This window comes from Coccinella septempunctata, chromosome 8 (genome assembly GCF_907165205.1).
Source record: "Coccinella septempunctata chromosome 8, icCocSept1.1, whole genome shotgun sequence".
Lineage (NCBI taxonomy): Eukaryota > Metazoa > Arthropoda > Insecta > Coleoptera > Coccinellidae > Coccinella > Coccinella septempunctata.
The window spans coordinates 23985916-24006424 of record NC_058196.1 but is presented as its reverse complement, the minus strand read 5'-3'; the positions used below and the strand labels follow the sequence as shown (position 1 = coordinate 24006424).

General features: G+C 35.0%; 1 protein-coding gene across 1 annotated transcript in view; it reads left to right on the top strand.

Annotated features, from left to right (window-relative positions):
• The window catches only part of LOC123319359, an 82443-nt gene extending 73325 nt beyond the window's left edge, over positions 1-9118 (top strand). Inside the window, exons 4-6 of the mRNA XM_044906277.1 lie at positions 2138-2271; positions 8156-8354; positions 8867-9118. Of these exons, the coding sequence (XP_044762212.1) occupies positions 2138-2271; positions 8156-8354; positions 8867-8943 (410 nt within the window). The 3' untranslated portion in view covers positions 8944-9118. The remainder of the gene's footprint in view (positions 1-2137; positions 2272-8155; positions 8355-8866) is intronic.
• Positions 9119-20509: the final 11391 nt, after the last annotated feature.

Below are 20509 nucleotides of genomic sequence, written 5' to 3'. Positions count from 1 at the left end.
TCTACCAAACAGAGCCATCCATCAACAACAACTCCAAACACATGATAATTAAACTTTTCATATTTCGATGACCGCTCCTCATGCCAAAATCTATATTTCAACTAGCTGACATTTTTTCCCTCAATAAGAAAGCTTCCATTATATCGCGAGCAGGATGATTTTCTGCAGCTCTGGATCTCGAACACCGTGAATTAAATATCACGATTGAGTTATAACTGGGGAAATGCTTTTGCTCCGGGAAAAGTCGCACAATTGTGCCGTGGGTTGTACAGGGGGAAGTTCTGTGAAGAGGCACTGATTCGGCAAATGGAGCAAGATTTGAATTCTTATTCCGACGATCGTTAATTCAGCGAGTCGAGTGGGATGTACTTTTCATAAAGCTGAAGTTTCCTTGACTACAGAATTTTTTGAATGGCGAAGTCCTTTATTTCAATTAATCAACTGGTGTTGGAGTTCATCAGGGAAACATAAAATTATCAATTTGAGAGAATTAAATGTTTTTTCGCTAAAAGGACTCGAAAGATAATCTACATCATGAAATAAAAAAGTGGCTCTTTTTTGTGGATCAAAAGTACTGATTATCCTTCCCGTATTTCCTTACGATTTTCGAATGAACTGCTCGCCAAAGGGATATTGATGTTTTCTAACTCTGGTGATCAATGAGATCAATACATTAAATATGAGTGGAGCAATAATATTATAATTAATATAAACAACGTTGGTCTTGGAGAGATTTCATCAATGGATACAGCATTTATAGAGACGATTAGAATGTCCATCAGAAAAATAGACAAATGATAAAGTACGAGAGTTACAAAATGATGAAGGCAACAACTAATCGTTGATTTCGAGAAGAGCAGAAGGCTTGAGATCTAATCTGTATATCGAGCAAGATGAATTAATATGTCAATATATCTTTGAGGATATAATAGAAGTATAATGAGAAGATCATGCCAACTGAGGGAGTACACAAATATCAGAGCAGATCTTCCAGGGTAAAAACAGGACGAGAGACTTTCAACCAGTGTCATGGCTTACTAATGACTGTTGAACCATATTAGAAGAGTTCACATCGTGTTCTGAGGAAAATCAACTAAATTCCTGGAGAACATGAGGATTCATTCATCTGACACTCGATAACAGTAATTAGTCATATGTAAATGAGAGTTTAACAACATAGTTGACTGATTCTATTTAGTGAGATGAGCACGAGAACACAATAAATCAGCATTCATGATCAAAGAGATATCCATTTCCATCCATAAGAAAATCTAGAGGAGTCTGAAAATCTATGTAAATTGTAAAATATAATAAAATATATATTCATGGCGAGGCACATAAATGAGTTGACTCGAGAGAACATATCAATTGAGCAGTACTAGTGAGGATTGCAAATATGTTTGAAAATTCTTTATGATTTCACACGTAGACATTTCATTCACAATGAAAGCATGAAAAGAACATGAAAATAGAAAAATTAATAATTTTGAAAAAAAAAATTACTTAACAGTGGTGAACTCGTAGAAAAGTTTTACAATATTCGAGTTCAACACAACAGAAGTTGATTCAGCAATCTGAACAAAGAGAAAATGAGAAGAGAATGAATAGTTTTCGAAGTAACATAGAATTTGCGTATAGGTAGTAATACATTGACGTTTGGAACTAGTCAGGAGCGTAGACAAGAGCGAGGTCGGAGGGGGCATCGCTCAATTTTCGACACAGAACTTAACAAAATATAAATTTTGTTTGAATTACCATGCCATTTTCATCCGAGAAGAGCTGTTTTCAGAAAATTCTGTGTGAGAGAAAAAAATTTTGTTTAACGCCAGAATACGCAAAAAGACACCTCGTATCAAGATTGAACTTTTTTTACGATCTTGAAATTGATATTTTCATGCGAGAATTATCGAAAGATTTAACTACAATTCCCATCACTTCGCATAGATAAATCCTTCATTTTCCCATGACAAATGAAAAATCGATTGCTTGCATGACCTGTTGGAAATTTGGATGACGGTGTTCTGTTAAAAATTCAGCCCTTACCAACCTACCAGGTTGCCTCCTGCATGTGGCGAATATTTGCAATCAATCAATCGCTCGTTAGAAAGCTCTGAAGTCCTCTACTTTTCTGTTTTAGTGCTTCCTTCTAATCCTCCCACCCTAACGACTGAGAGGACTTTTTACGACAGTGGAGACGTGCTCAGAGCTAATTGCACCTCACCGCCATCAAGACCGGCTAGCACCTTGACATTTTATCTGAAGGATGTGCAGGTAAGTGAGGTTTGATGATGTAAATAGAAGCCCTTGTTTTTCCAATCATGGATGCCATAATTTTGAAATTTGATTCATTACGTTTATCCTCTATTCTTTGGGTAACGATTTCTTCTTAATTTTTTTAGTCTTCAGCTTTTACTGACTCTTGCTCTAAATAATATCCTGATTAGTTCCTTTTGATCACAAGATGATGAAACGATACTGAAAATCTATCAACATTACAAGATTCTCATTTTTTACTCGAAATGTCAAGGGCGCCATAAAATCACATCTTTTTGAATTTTTTGTTAATGGTTCTTTACATGAATAGCTGAAAGTTGAAGACCACAAGAAATCTCCACCTCTAAATAAGATTGACCTGTACCAGCATTTGCCCGAAAATTTATCATTACGAAAATATTCGGCTAAACTTTTTCATGTAGGCCAAGATGAATAATTAAGAATTCTTCTGCTTAGAATGGAATAAACATGTTTCTTCAAGCGTAATTTGAAAAATCTGCGACTATACGTCATTTCGAACTCAATAGGATGCCACGTAACAAAAAAACACTCCAACGTTTCATCAGCAAGAAGCAGCCTTATGCTCCTCATCTCGTTTTAATTGAAACTGAATTTGGAAGAGAGCCACTCAGTGCGCACTGCGGGATCTTAAATGGGCGATGCCGAAAAATTGAATAAGACCCCTTTACGAAACTTGTTCAGTTTTGTGGCCAATTTAGAGTCTCAGATCTTGAGCTTCATAGCCGAGATAGTTCATCGCTATTACCATAATGGTATTCATTTCAGAGACGGAGTATTTTACAGTCAGCAAGAGGCTTCTGGATTATCTACAGTTGTTGAGATTTAGATCATGATACTTCGTCAGTTTGATGATCTGTCATGATTTCGTGACGTTATCACTTATGAATGCGGATGAGACATTGATAATTCAGGCCACTATAGGGTTAATTCTTTTTCCAGAAGGTATACCTCGAATAAACCGTTCGGATATATTGAAAAATTCTTAGCCTACTATAGAACCAAATAAAATTTCAATGTCAAAATATTTTATTATTCAACACATTCTCCTCTTAATTGGATACATTTATTACAGAGAACCTGCAACGTCTCTAGACCTCTCAAGAATAAAATGTTTCTTCTTGATCTGCAAACCAGACCTCCACAGCTTTCATTACCTACTCGTTGGAAGAAAATTTAAGACCTTTTAAACTTTTTTTCAGTTGAGGAAAGAGATGATAGTCGGATGGAGCCAAATCTGTTGAATGAGGAGGGTGTTCTAGTTATTCAAACCCTAAATCAGGAATTTTTTGCATGGCAACATGAGATTTGTGTGCAGGGACAAGAACAATACACCTTCGGATAGCTTCCCGTGCCTTTTCTCTTTAATTTTTTCTCGTAGAGTGGTCAGTGATGTCGAATAGTAATCTCCGGTTATTGTTCTACCCTTATCCAAAAAATCAATCATGATTATTCCATGGCAATCCCAAAACACTGAAGCAAGAACTTTTCCAGCAGATTTTTGGACACGAAATTTCTTAGGACTTGGAGAACCAGAGTGTCGCCATTACATCGATTGTTGCTTCGTTTCTGGATCGTAGAAATGTACCCAAGTCTCATCCCTAGTAACAATTCGGTTCGAGAAGTCTACATCGTTTTCAAATCGAGCACAGAACGAACTCGATGCTTCTACCTTGCACGCTTTGGTCAACATTCAAACATTAGGGGATCCATTTTGCAGCAATTTTTCTCATGTCCAAATTGACGTGAACTATATGATGAACGCGTTCGTATGAAATATTCAGTGCTTCAGATATCCGTTTTAGCCCAATTCTGATGAAATCATGTCATGAACTGCATCGATATTTTCGGGGAATGACACAGAAACTGGCCTTCCCGATTAGTCCTCATCTTCAATGGAAAATTTGCCTCTTTTGAAGCTTGCATTCCAATTTTTCACGATCGCATACGAAGGACATTGATCACCAAGGGTATTAAGCATATCTTCGTAAATCTGCTCTCTACCCTCTTAAAAACAGGTACTTGATGATGGCTCGATAGTCCAATTTTTCGATTTTCACAATTTCGGTAGACATCTTCTTCTTTTTAATTTATTGCATAACTCTGGTTTACTTTTTTGACCTCAAACTTCACACTGACACTTCTAATGAGTTATTGTTCGTTGCTATGGTAACGCAATATTTTTTGTATGCATGGAACTTGTCTAGGTCAACTAGATATCAATACATCCCCGTATATTCAGCGTTTAAAATGTCTAGTTTTTCTCAGTACCTATATTGTACTGTGTGTCTATATTGTGACGTAAGCTATCTCGTTTAACACCGACAAACCAGTATTTGGCGTTTCCCTCGAATCTACCACCTACCCCGTGAAACCCCCCTTTCCCATTCGCCATTTATAATGGAAACTGTATCGAAAAAATATATATACGCCGCAGAAACCGATTATCGAATTTTCCAGACAATCAGCCGCGATCGACCGCAACGATTTGTTTGCGTTTTTCGTTTTCCGTGAGAACGTTTAATCAAAATTTACGTTCTCGCTCGATTTGAAGCTGGCTTATCCGCTCGGTCCGCCCGCGTTCTTATTTTTACCACGAGTATCATACAATTTGGGAGAATTCGATTCGGCAACTTCCGTTCGAGGCCCTGGCGTCCTTGGGAATGTACGCTTGATTGGAGTTTTTCGGGAGAAAAACACGATCACGCTCAATCAAGCCTGGAAAGATCGGGGGTTATCCCTCACGAATCAGTGGTTGTTTACATTTTCGCTCTAGGTTGGCGGAATCGTCGGTATAGTTGAATAGTTAGATGGAAGGAGTTTTTTTATGATATCCATTAACGCTATCAATATGTCACATTGGATATACAAACGAACAAACTTATATGGAATCTCAGGGAACTTCACAGGGAACATTAGGGAATGTTTTTTCTCCACTGAATAGATTAGTTGAGGTTGTGGAAAATATTACCATTTTTTATTGGAGAAGTAACGTGGCACTTTATGCTTATATAAATACCTACTTTTAATCAACTTTCAAAGAACGCATTGTCGTTTATTACGACGAAAACGCTTCAGAGATGCTGCATAAATATGTTGTGAAGAGATACTAAAAACATTGTTCGCTTGTATTGGTTTCAGAAGTCTATTCAAGAAGCATTGTTCAGAATGGTCGTAGGCTTACTGTCGTCTTAGGCTCACTGTCGCTGCAGATTGACTATCCTTGTAGGCTTACTGTTGACGTAGGCTTACTGTCGTCAAAAGCTCACTATCACCGTTGGTTTATTGTCACCTTAAATTTACTCTCACCGTATACTTACTATCGCAGTAGCCTTACTGTAACCATAGGCTTATTGTCACCATAGGCTAACGCTATAAAAAAAAATTTAAATACCTTGAAAATAAATCATCCTTTGAAGACGAAAATGCCTTAGTAGTGCAGGATATGTTCTGTAGAACTACAATCCTTATACTGGGCGTTTGGAAAGAGATTCAAGATTCATGATACAGAATAGCTGTAAACCTGCTGTTGTCGTAGGTTTACCGTCGCCATAGTATTACTGTCGCCGCATGCTCACTGTTACTGTAGTCTTACTGTCCATTTTCGTTTCCTAGTCGTTTGCTAACTATCCTCGTTAGCTAACTGTCGTCTTGATCTCAATGTCACCGTATAATTGAAATCGTGGTGGGCTTATTGTCGCTATAGTCTTATTGAAACCTATTGAAACTAACTGTCACCGTAGACTCACGCTATAAAAATAATTTCAAATATCATGAGAATAAATCATTTTCTGGAGAAGAAAAAGCCTTAGAAGTCCAGGATATACCCTGCAGAGCTACTGTGGCCGTTTTAAAAAGATCAAATTGGTGAAAAAACATATCCAATATCCATGGTTTAGACCTAATGTGGCCGTAAGCCCTAGGTTTACAATCGCCATAGTATCGCCTTATGCTATCTAGTCTTACTGTCAATTTTCGTCTCCGCGTATACCTACTCTGCAGAATGCTTACTCTTTCCGTAGGCTTACTATCATCATTAGCTTACTGTTGTCGTAAACTTACTGGCACCGTTTACTTACAGTCGCGGTAGACTTATTGTCGCCATAGTCTTACTCTAACCATAAGCTAACTGTCACCGTTGGATCACACTATAAAAATAATTTCAAATAAGCTATTCTGCAGTACACTTTTTATCACCGTAGGCTCAGTGTCGCTGTTTACATATTATCGCGATAGGTTCGCTGTCGCTTTAGGTTTACTTTTGGTGAAAAATTACTGTTAATGTACGCTTATTGTCAGTATATCGCATAGGCTTACTGTCGCCGCATGATCACCAAGCAGCCAGAAATAATTTCAAATAACTTGAAAAGCAATAATTCTGTTGAAATGTTGTTTATGGAGACAAAAATAGAGTGAATTGAATCCCAGGCAAGAAAGAAACTTCATATTATTAACACGTTTTATTATAGACTTCATATGTAGAAAATATTTTAAAGCGATTCTTAAATTTTTTCTTAGAATCATCTTTATAACTATCGTAAAAATTCTACAGCAATAGGTATAGGCTTTAATCATAAGGCATACTAAAAAAACGTATAAGAATTTCGATGGAAATTAGAAAGGATCAATAATAATAATGGAATTGAAATGTCAATGTCGAGAAGATTTTTGGTTAAGCGTATGTACCTACACTATAAATTCATGTTATTCTTTCCAGTACAGTTTTTCGACCATTCTACCTTCTTCAATCACTATAAGTCCATATAATTGGATTATTTGACTAAATACTGAAGCTTATTATAGAACACACTAATTCTCAGTTAATTAGTTATGAAGTCAACCTTGCATGTCCGATATTGGTCCATTTTGATGAAATCATTATTGTAATTATCTTTATGTAAACATTGCTCAGGACTTGATGTATTTTAAACGTGATCACAGTAATTAGTATGACCATAATTAGTTGATTAATAATGCATTTACTGATTAATGAGACGTGGACATGACGTTAAAAATTATCGATACCCAATTCTAGAAGGAGAACGGATGTCTAGTGTTAGTTATGACAAGGATCTCCTCGATAAATTGATTGTTTCGTTCACTTAATACTAATGAAATGTGTGAAACTCCACTTATGGGGTTGCAGAAGCGGTGTTTTCTTTGCTTTTTGCCACATTCCATGGGTCATGTAGGTAATGTTAGTTCTTTTTTATGTACTAATAACAGAAAACAGCTGAACACCCTAAGGGTTGATGTCAGATATTGAAAAAAAGTAAGAAAGTTCCTGTGAAAAATAAGAAAACAAAATTATAATAGTGAAACACCTCAAAAATAAAAGAATAATGATAAAGATAAAATTTTCTTTTATTTGAGAAGAATAGTTTGTCTTGAAACTATGAACTGCTATCAACAAATTTCAAATTTTGTTTATCAAGCTTAAATATCAAATATCTACTTTCAAATAAAAACAAAATATGACAAATTCTGCTGTAAAGAAAAACAAAGTTGAACATTTTCAGTCAGTCAAGCCTTATTATAGTAGGTATGGTGGGATGATAAATAAACAGAATAGGCTTATTGTACCTATTTGGTAACTGAAACCTATAATAGATATTCAATTATTATGCATGGGTTATGTTTAGCTCTGAAAACAAATATCAAAGTTCTTTGTTCAACAGCCTTGATGACACTCAAAATAAACTGCATCGTTTGCCGATAAGCCAAAACGCCCTGCTCATGATATAATTTTACGCATTTGAGTATTTAACCCTTAACCTCATCTCTGAATATCTTTATAGACAACTTCTTTCGAAAAAGTATAAATTCTGAATTTTTTAAATTTTTTTATTTTCTTATTTTTCAGGTTTGCGAAAGATGCGTGACCAGGAAAGTGTCAACCGGCGATTTATTCTACAGCGAAAATTACCTTGAACTCCCACTGTTTCCATCCCATTTTCAACAAAACCGACTCACACTGAAGTGCGTCGCAGAAATTGGAAATTTATATCAGCAGACTGCTGAGCTCAACCTCTATAACGTCAACGATCCCATCCCTGCCCGAGGTAAGCGTTTTGATTTATTCGTACCAGATATAAACTATCCTGTAACAGGAAAATACGGGATATGAGATCCTGGAGGTATTGAAAAAAATGGACACTTTACATAACCTGCGATTTGGGTTGATATATCGTCCGTTTTATCATTTGTACGTTGAATTTGTGGTTTTGTTCGAGGCTCATTTATATTCGAAACAAAAGGATGCTTCTCGTTACTTTGTTCTTCGTTAAGTTGAGTTTCGTCTGTTCAATGAAAAATTACGTTTGAATAATACTACCCTATGGGATGATTATCGGTCTTTTATTTTCCTCTATTTTTTTTTTTCACGTCGAATAACGCTAATGCTGAGGTGCACTTCGCACCTTTTTCAAGTCTAACCTTTTGAAAAAATTTCATAAAAATGTGATGAATTAAATGAAAGATCTAGAAGCACCATAAGAAAGTGATTATTTTAGATCATTCAATTAGCTGATCAATTGTCATAACTACTGCTAACATCATTAATTTTCTTTTACAGTTATGCAAAGCTCTGCTGTAAGCTACAATATGGCCATCTTGAATTTAGCGATGACTCTGCTCTTCCTGTTAACGTAAGTGAATGTTTTAGGTGAATATGTGTTAAAAAAAATATCAAAAGGGACAATGCCCTATTGTGATCGACTGAATGGCAATTATTATAGTGAATATATAAAGAAAAATTTTGTAAAATTTTATTGCAATATTGAATTTGTATGTTGATGGATGGTTGAATAAATTGAACGTTGAATTATGAGTTTTTTCAATACCTTTTACGAGCAATGGATCCCTGAAGATTATTTGCATTAGAAAAAACTAAAAACATGGATGAAATCTATAGTTCAATATGTTGGTTGGGGTTGTAGCTCAGGGGTTGATGAAAAAAGTATTCAATTTTATTGCTATGTACAGACGGAACTCAACTAATGTTTTTAGCATCTTAGATATTAGAAATTAGTCAAGAAATTATTAATTTAATTATTTAAAAAAAAATATACAAATATCTACTCATGGCGGAATGTTTTCATTACATACTTGGGCCATATAATATTTAACTCAAACGACAACTTGATACTGTTTCATCTACCAAAATCCTCTGCAGAATAGGTAATGCAGATACATATAAAAGAACATAATTCACGTAATGAATTTCGTGCAGTCAGTGAAAAAGGACGAAAACTTCATTTAAATTAGCGCCCGTGTCTGTAAACATCATTATGAAAACATATTCTCAGAATCCTCCAGGAATAATGTTAATTGAAGGTAAATATTTTCCCTCTCCTATTTTTCCAGCAGTGCATCCGCCGGCATAGAAACGAATATACGTAAGTATACGAAACAAAGAGCCCTCTTCTTTCTTATATCAATATAAATCTTCCAACAAGAGTCCCAAGAAAACATCCGTTCGATATCGGATGCAGAAAGCATATGTAGTTGAACAATGAGAAGTAAAGTTTCTCTCCGATGCTTCGTTACATTTTTCCTCCGCTTCCTTTCCTATTGTTTTCATAAAAAAACGCCACTCGGACGCTTCAAGTAGCCGAAGTTTACACAAAAAAACTGTTTACTTCCTGTTCATCTTTTATGTGAACGGAGTACACGGCATGGAATTGAAAAACAGCAGGAATAGGGGGTGCGAAGACAATAAACGACAGAGCGTTATTTTTCTTTCAGGTGTTTTGTTGAATTTTAATTTATCTGGTCTTCTCATTATGGATTCTTTCTCTGATGAAGTGGGGTCGGAGGACAATAGGGTGTTTTCCATGCGATGGACAATGGAAGCACTCAAATTGCGAGAATTCAACATGCAACGATTTTTTGCCAGACAATGCTCTGATTGTGTTCGAAGAATGAGGGTTCATGAGTGAATGTTGGAAATGTGTCGCAAAATATTCGACTATTCGGATTCGCAGGTTGGCATCCAATCAGTCAGTGGCATAAGGATTCGTTCTTTGCGAAAACAACACTAAAATTCATCTTTATTCATTGCAATATCCCTAGGTAAGGTGAGGTTATGGTGGCATCCTCCACTAACTTGAAAGCCCTCATTTGCCCCCTAAACAGTCCCTTATCACCCTATTCTGCATTTTCCCAGAGTCTTAGAACCGTTTTCATAGCCACCTTTGTAACTACAAGGTTTACCCACCAGACACTCCATGGCTCTGCCGTAAGGGTGGATCTCAGAGGACCCGTAATGCTTTTTCAGGCTTTCCTCCGGCATTTAGTCATAATGGTGCGGCTTCAGCTATTCCCCATGCAAGTCCATCACACCAGAGATGCGTAGGTAAGGATAGACTTCACTACTACAGTGTACAAACAGTGCATAATGTGTGTTTTGAAGCCTCATTCCTCACCAAGTACTCTCCGAGTAGATCAAAAATTACCCGTACAATAGATTGCGCTCCAATATCACAACGAGATATAGGACTTGCTGGGAAAGAGTGAGCCCAATGCCAAACAATCTAGGAAGCTTGATTCCTAAGATCTGCAACCACACATCTCTCTAATAGCCAATGGGTAGATCTACTCATAAAATAAATCTACTGTTTGGCCGCCGATAAACGTGTTTCCGCGCCAGAGAAGCCTATCAGCCTGGAGGATGAAACTCTAGAACAGGTCGAGCAGTTCAAATTCTCAGGAAGCTTCATAAATACTAGGGCTAACCTGGACACGGAAATAGACAACCGTATCAATCCGGCATCACGGGCATTCTGTAAGCTGAAGGACAGAGTGTTTCAAAATCACAACCTCAATCTGTAGACCAAGACAGCTGATTACAAGGTATTGGTCTTGCCAACGCTACTTTACGGAAGCGAAAGCTGGACGCCCTACAGCCGACATATTAAACAGCATGAACAAACTAAACAACGTCATCTAAGACAAAAAATGCACATCAGATTGTTCCACAAAGTTTCAAACGCAGAAGTCTTGCATTCGCAAGTTGTATAACAATTGAGACTCAAGTAACAAGGGCCAGACTCAGATAGAGCGGTCTAATTCTGAGGATGCAAGACACAAGACTCCCCAAAATAGCTCTGTTTAAGGATATACTGCATCAATCCCTAAAATCAGTTAATGCCACTCATAACTGGGAACAACTAGCGTTAGACAGATCACAGTAGAGCTCTTGGTTCACAGTTATAATGAAGACTCGAGAAGAATACAGCGACGGATCTGGTTGATGACTATCGATGCCCGAAGTGTGGAAGGATCTATAGGTCACAGTTGGGTCTCTTCAGTCACAGGAGGGCACACAGTCGCAAGTTGCCCTAAAAAATTATGAGTTTAATCGCACCGATAGTTTTGTTTTTGAGTCTCTTTGTAGATTTATTCTGGGTAACGTGATACAGCAATGGATTAATGAATTTCGTGCCATTTGTCTTTCTGTTTCCTCTATCTGAAAAAATCCGAAGAAACTTTTAAGTTTTGAAAGAATTATTACAAAAATATCTGCATTGTCATTTTCAATCGATTTTTATCCATAGACTCCCCAACGAACAGTACTATGTCGAGGATAACTCTAATTGCACCTAGGTAACCTTGTCGTGAAACGCAAATCTCCCCTAAGAAAATAATGCTTGTTCGAACCCCACCGATCTACTCTACATATTGTAGTATCGATTCCCGAAGCCAAGAGTCTGTTGAGAAATTCATGATGCCGTTATCGCTCAGTCACAGCCGCAAATGTCTTCTCCGCTTTGATCGCAGTCCAAAGCAACCCCTCAAAGCTCTATCTATTAACCAAGAATCGGTAAATTCCTGAAATTGTTTACTCAGTTCTCAATTACTACAAGCCGAGCGTTGTCGCATATCCCGGAATATCTTGTGTTGCATCCAAACGAACACGTCTGCCGAGTTGTCGATATTGAACGCATCAATTTGTTTTCCGAAACGTGTTCTCCCTTCACGGTAGACACTGGCCGTGTAATAATGGCTCTGATTGTATTCGCAGCCATTCAGTTGGAACGGGTACAGCGCAGGGTGAACCGAACATATTCAGTTGGAATGTTGGAAATAAGGATTCAGCAGCGCGGATATGAGGATCAGGATTAATAAAACTGCTTATTCAGTTCGTCGATCTCCTGCGTACATGTATTGTTGTTTATAGGTTTGCGTTGTCAATTAGTTATGAATTGTACAATTTACTTACCTACATACTAATTTACGGTAGCCTTTGAAGGAGGAGTCGGCGATCGCACAGCTTTTTCAAGGTACCCACTAAATGGTCCAAATGTTGTATCTAGTAGAGAACAACGAAGAAGAAATGGACGAACCACCAGTAGACGACAAAATAGAAAAACCAACTTCTCCATTTGAAATAAAAGAGATAATTAGAAGCTTGAAAAATAGAAAAGCTCCCGGAAGTGATAAAATAACGAATGCTATGTTGAAGAAATTATCTAGAAAAGGTAAAGCTGCTCTCACAAATATTGGAAACGGTATAATGAGGACTGAACACTATCCAGAAAAGTGGAAAACTGCAGAAGTCATAGTGTTCAACAAACCAGGCAAAGATAAAAAATTCCCCCAAAACTACAGGCCGATAAGTTTATTGTCCGCCCTAGGAAAAGTAGTAGAAAGGGTAATCGCTAGAAGGCTGACAGAAGAAACTGAAAATCTGAATCTTATTCCAGCAGAGCAATTCGGATTCAGAAGAGATCACTCAACTGAACAGCAATTACTGAGACTCACAGAATACATAACAGAAGGATTTCAAAAGCAACAAGCAACGGGTCTTGTACTACTAGATGTCGCCAGAGCATTCGACAGAGTATGGCATGAAGGATTGATTTACAAAATGAGATATGCTGGATATTCAATGAAACTGTGCAAGTTGATTAGGAATTATTTGAGGAACAGAAGATTCTACGTGAAAGTAGAAGGAGAAAACTCCACAACCTGATATATGGAAGCAGGGGTGCCTCAAGTGTCAGTACTTGGGCCGTTACTGTATAACATATATATTCACGGTATACCAAAATCTCCAAGGACTATGCTGACACTATATGCCGACGACATGGGAATCGCAATTCGACATCGCAAGCCAGAAATCATAGAAGGAAAATTACAAGAAGCTATAGATGAAATAAATGACTGGTGTATTAAATGGAAAATAAAGCTCAACGGACAAAAGAGCCAAGCGATATTACTGCAGAAGAGGAGACTGAGAACTACAACAAATTTAGAGGTAGATGGAGAAGAAATCGAATGGAAAAACGAAGCAAAATATTTAGGTATCACCCTAGACAAAGGTCTAACATGGAGAAGCCATATCAAACAAGCCGTTGACAAAACCAAGGCAGCGATGAATATGCTCTACCTGCTGATAGGTAGAAAGAGCCACATGTCAAATGAGACAAAATTGAAAATAATCAAAGCCATTGCTAGACCGCAACTGACTTATGGATCAGGTGCTTGGGGATTCGCGGCAAAGAGCCATATACAAAGAATTCAGGCAACAGAAAACAAGCTACTACGATGTGCCTTAGATGCGCCTTGGTTTGTCAGGAACAAACAGATATATCGAGACTTGAAGTGGGAAACCATCACCGAATTTATGAAGAGGAAAGCTGAAAAGTTATTCGAAACAGCGAAGGAACATCCAAACGAAGAACTCAGGAGACTAGTGGACTACGATCCGGAGGAAGACAGAGGAAGAATGAGAATTTACAAAAGGAGACCACGAGATCAATTGAGGAGAGATTAAAATGAGTACGGAAACTTATTGGAACTATACTAAGAAGAGATATCCGAAATGGACGAACATGAAAACCCTAGCACGACAATGTGCAAGAAGAAATTAACCGATTAAGGGATAAATGGTTTATAGGCAAATGCTCCGAACCAATGTAAAGCAGGTTAGGTTTAGTGGGTCGCAAACTCAGGAGAGTGAGTAACCCCACAGTGTTCCCTAGAAATGGGTTCCTCTGGGCGAGAGATAGAGCCCCGTGTTTTCACGGTCGCAGATTCCCCCTGCTATAAAAAAAAAAAAAATGTTGTATCTGATTTGTTAGGAGTGAAGTAGAGCTGTGAATATTTTTCAGACATAAACATGACGTAAGCTGTATATCTTCAACCATCAAAATGTGTTAGTACTTCAAACATTCATAACATATTGAAATTTATCTTCAAGGAAACGAACAATGAGGAATTCTCCTCAATTTGGGTTATCACAGCATATGCAAGTTTAAACTGAATAATTATGAATTTCACTCATGAATTTTTCAATTGCACCACGGAAACTATTCAAAATTATTCTTCAAATTTTAATTTTAAAATTCAAATCGCTTCGATTCTAGTTTACGTTTTGGCAACAGCGCCTACTAGAAAATAAAAAGAACAATGGCTGTTTATAAAATCACAGCTGTTGATAAGGCGCGTATTCACTGGCGAGCCTCAACAGCAACCTGTATTTGTGGACCTTTATTATCAACGCATATTTCAGTCGATGTTGCCAACTTGTGCAATAGAAACGAAACGCTTCGAATTTTAAATAAATTTTTTTTTCAGTTTTAAGTACTTTAAATAATTGTTTTCAGGAAACGGTTGAAATGGTTATTTCAAAATGTGATGTTTCAAAGATATTTAATAAAAAATATATCATTTTCGTCCGAAGGAGTATTCCCTATTGCAGCATTGAGCACTATCCAAATATTTTAACCTTGGTTTCCAATTTTGAATCAAACAAATGGAAATCTGAGATTTGTAATGAACTACGAAACTTGCTGCAATAATTAAACAACCCTTTATGTATTCCGAATGGTCCGTGAAGATATGTTACCAGGCAAACCCGATTTCATCAGGCCAAACTATTTTGTGTTGGGCCCAAACAGTTCATGCTAAGTGCGTCAGGACAAAATAGTTGGGCCTGATAACTGTATAGGCTAGACTATCCGGTCTCATCCGAACCTACTTTTGATCATTTCGAGTAAAGTATACGGCAGATGGACAATATTAATTCAGGTATACGTTATATTGGTACCTATAAATATGAGCATCAATAACTCTTGTATACATATGAATGATATCAGTTCAGATTGACTAGAAGAAACTGATTTTGGACCTAAAATGTGATTAAAAGTGAACACCCTGAACGTTTCATGGAAAGCAAAGTTGATTACATGGTTTCCGAATAATTTTACGTTCTGTCAAATTATGACAGCACTGAATAATGCTCGTTATTACATACATGGGTTTTATACGCTATGCTTCAAAATCTTTATTAATTTTATCAATAATATCTCATTGTTGACTTAATCTAAGTGTCAGTTAAACCAAGGCAGAAAAACTGTTAGAGTCAAGCCTGCAATTTGATAGACCAAGCTAGCAATTAGGCGGGACAATAGATAGTTTCTTGCCAAGCTGCATGTTAAATTTTTTCGTCGACCACTACACAACTTTATGGAAGTTACTCACCTATTTGCTGGCCATATCGCTGTCACTATCCATTCTGAATAATTATGGAAATTAATATTAAAATCACATTCTCAACACCAAATGACAGTAATAATCACAGGCACTCATGTTTGTATCAAATCATGGATTCACGAAAATGACGAAGCTCTCTTACTGTGCCGTATAGTGACGACAGCGAACGAAAAGAGTTTGCGGAAGAAAACTGTCTGCGGGCTGAGACTATTTGCCTTCAGAAATTGTCGACTTTTTTTGAGTACGACAATCAACATTGTTATTTGAATGCAGGGGATAATGAAGTATCTCATGACAGTTCATTTCGTTTATATGCTAGTTCTTATCATTTACAGAAAGTGCTTTGGTTAATTTATCAGGTAAATGTCCTTTACTTTGGAATCAGTACTAGAAAAACATTCTCAGAAACACGGTATCATTCAAATTGATGAGGTTAAGAAACATAGCATAATCCCATGAATCTTTCACCCAACCTAACGCGTCCTCACCTAATTTAAACTGACCTACTCGATGAAAATCAGAAGAAGAAAGATATTTTGAATAACAAGCTTTTCTTGAATTCTACAAGGAAACAAAAACCTAACCTAACCTTAAGTAAACACTACCTTAACTTCACGGAATGAAATATTCAGTACTGTTATGATCCGTTTTATATCAATCCCTTTATTGTCAATCTGTTATGAATAAAAAATTTTAAATTTAGTTTAAACGGATTCATAAACCTTTTGAAATTGATTTAATACCAACTTTCAATGAATTTTGAAATATTTTTCTATTAACTCTTTCTCAAGGGGGTTCTCAGCTGTAAAGTGCTTTATGATATTTATCAATGATATATATAAAAAAAATTTAATATTCAATTAACAAACTATAATCAATCAGAAAATAATAAAATACAAACACTTAAATACTAATTACTAAATTACCTTACTTTATATCTCTGATTGTCCTGTCTATATCACTTCACGAAAGTTAGCTCCTATGACACTACTTATCTGATATCACTGGTCGAATTCATTATTGTTGTACTATATTGTTGTCAAAATTTCGGAAATTTTCTCAATATCTCTTGAAGAATCTCCATGTTTCCATCAAATTTGTCTTTCTTTCTTCTTTTAATTCGTCATGTATTATATCACCTCCATATTAGGATTTTCTCCCATCAAAGTTCATGTTTATCCTTGTATTCAATTTTTCAATTCAAGATCTCATATGAGATTATAACATTCTTGAACTCCGAACTCTATACATACTGTATCGATAATATTCAATCTTTCAATATCCAAATTACAAAAACATTACTTTCATTCATACTCTCAAAAAAAATTCTGACAATTCTATTTTTTGTTTCCTGTCATCTTGAAATTTTCAAATCTGAGCATCTATGATAATTTAAATATCCTCATTAATGCTAACAAATGTAACAATTTTCTAAAATTCGAAGAACAACTAACTAGCCTAGATCTTATTAGAACTGAGAAACCTCTTTGAAATTTCCAACTGAAAAATTCTTTTATATGAAACTAAATTTTGTACGATTTGAATTGTTACTCACGACAATTCAACAATACATTCATTTGGTAAAAACTGAACCATAACAAATTCTCCAAAATTAAAAATTTTTATTTTTAAATTGAAGATTCTGAAAATGAAAATTTTATATTTTCAAACAAAACTCTTGGATTCAACTAACCTACTTATAACCTTCAATGATTGCTTCATAATAAAAAAAATGAATACAAAACTGAAGTTAAAAAAAAATTTTTTTTTTATGTTGACTCTTTTCTCAATTTTCAATACTCATTTCTTGACTGTACAAATATATATCATTGATATTGAAGATACCACGTACTCTATCTGTATTAATCTCTTTCAATCGATAACTATTTAAATTGTTTTCACTATCAATCATATATGGTCCTTCAAAAGGAGGTAATAGTTTTGCACAAATATTTTTCTTTTTATCAGATATTCTTTTAGATCGGACAATAACTAAATCTCCTTTCTTAAATATAATTTTCTTCTTTTTCTTCTTCTCCATCCTTTTAAGATATTTCTCTCCACTTTTTTTTAACTTCCTTCTAATTTCTTGTAAGATGTCATCATAATTTCTTTCTTCTAGGTCATACCAGTGTCTTTCAGGTTTTATTTGCTTCATCAAAAATAATGGAGTTTCCTCTGTTGTTGTATTTGGAATTGAATTTAAAAAAAATTCTACCTTTTGTAATTGTAGATCCCAAGACTTGTGATTTCCTTCAACTGATATCCTCAAAAATTTCAATACTTCTTGTATAAACCTTTCTGACGGATTTGATTCAGGATGTCTTATGCTGGTATAATTTAATGTAATATTCATTTGTTGACAAAATTTCCTAAATCTATTATTCTGAAAATATGTGGCATTATCCAAAATTACTCTATTTGGTTTTCCAATTTCTTCTACATATTGTCTTACTCTTCTTATAATTGTATTGACTTTAGTGTTCGGGCATGCATACAATTTAATGTATTTCGAGAAAATATCCACCATTATGAAAATAAATTTATTTCCTCTTTCTGTCATTATTAACTCCCCAAGAAAATCTATAGCAACTATATCCAATTTTCCTTCTACAAATATATTTCTTGGTTCGTTGTAATTCACAAAATTCTTGTTTTTGTTCATTTGACATATCTTACAATGTTTGGTGATATTTTTACTGATCGTCCCATCCTTCTTCGATATATAATTTTCCCGGAATATCAACCAAATTTTTCTGCTTCCTGGATGACCATATTCTTCATGTAACTCTGTTAAAATTTCTCTCGCTAATCTTTCACTTATGACATATAAATCCTTCTCCCCTGTTCTTTTTATATAGATATCATCAATCTTTGTACAATTCTTCAATTCTTGTGTTGTCATTTTGCTTTGTTCTTCTACTATATTCTTCTTCGAAAATAATCCTTCGTTCTCCCTTAGAATATTCATTCCAATTTGTACTTTTCTATTTTCTTTTCTCCCTTTTTCATCATCTCTTGTTAATATGTCTGCTACTATATTATTTTTTCCCTTTATATATTTAATTTCAAAATCATATTCCTGTAAAAGTAATGTTCCTCGATGTATTCTATTGTTGAGTAATCTATTATTCATAATATTCAGCAATGATAAATGGTCAGTTTCAATAAAAAATTTCGATCCTAATAAATAAAATCTCAATTTTTTTACACAAAATATAATACTCGCAAATTCCAATTCAGTTACACTATATTTTCTTTCATATTTCTTCGTCACTCTAGAAACAAAACATATGGGTACTTCTATACCATTTTGATATTGTAATAATACTCCAGCAAATTTATACATGGAAGCATCAGTTCTCAACGTGAATGGTTGATCATACTGAGGATGATATATTTTCAAATTTTTTGAAAATTCTTTTTTTATTTCCACAAAAGCTTGTTCCTGTTCTTCTTTCCATTGCCATTTATTTCCTTTCCTTAATAATTCAATCAATGCTATTTCTTTTCCGCTTAAATTTGGAATTAATTTTTTGAAATAATTAATCAATCCCAAGAATCCTCTTAATGACTTCAAATTTTCTGGTCTTCTATAATCTTCTATGATTTTAATCCTTTCTTCGTCTATTGTTACTCCTTCTTGATCTAATTTATATCCTAGAAATATAATTTCTTTTTGGAAAAATTGACATTTCTCTACATTGATTTTTAATCCTGCTGTATCCAATTCCTTCATCAATATCTCAATGTGATTTAAATGACTAACTTCATCCTTTGAAAATATCAAGATATCATCTATATAATGTAAAATGAATTCTTCGTGTTTATCCAAAATTGAATGGAGTGCTCTTACAAGAGCCGAACAAGAACTTTGCAATCCGAAAGGTACAACTTTGAATCTATACAGAACCCCATCAATAGAAAAAGCAGTGTAATCTCTACTTTTTATATCTAATGGAATCAACCAAAAACTATGTTTCAAATCCACCTTTGAAAATATATGAGAACCTGTAATTCTACCAAATATTGCTTCTACATTCATTGGTGCTTCATATTGGGGAATTGTGTATCTATTTATATTCCTTGCATCTAAACAAAGTCTTAATTCTCCATTTTTCTTCTTAACTACAACGATGGGATTTATAAATCTGGAATTACATTTTTCAATAATACCATTTTCTAACATTTTGTTTATTTCTTGTGATACTTCCTTTCTGTATTTATAGGGTATTGGATATGTTTTACTTTTGAAATGTTCTAATCCTTTAAGTTGTATCTTGTGTGTGTAGTCTTTAGCAATTCTGTTTTCTTTAGTTATGATATTTTTATATTTCCCTAACAAGCTTTGCACTTCTCCTATTTTAGTCGAATCACATATAATTTCTCTCACATCCTGCAATTTTTCCATATGCATTCCATTCAATTTCATTTTATCTTCTTTTTTTACCATCAGTTCGTTATCTTTCTCAAAATTTATTATATCTTCTCCTATTTGCAATTGTCCATTTTTGTAATCAACTATCACATTGTTCCTATCCATTTCATCTGTTCCAAGTACCATATCATAATCCATATTATCAATTATTATAAGTTGCATTTTATATTCGTTATCATTGAATATAATTTCTCCCATAATGCCCACTGATACTTCCCCTAATTTTTTATTATTTGCACCTATTAAAATTGTTTTCGGTATTTTGTAACAATTTTGTTC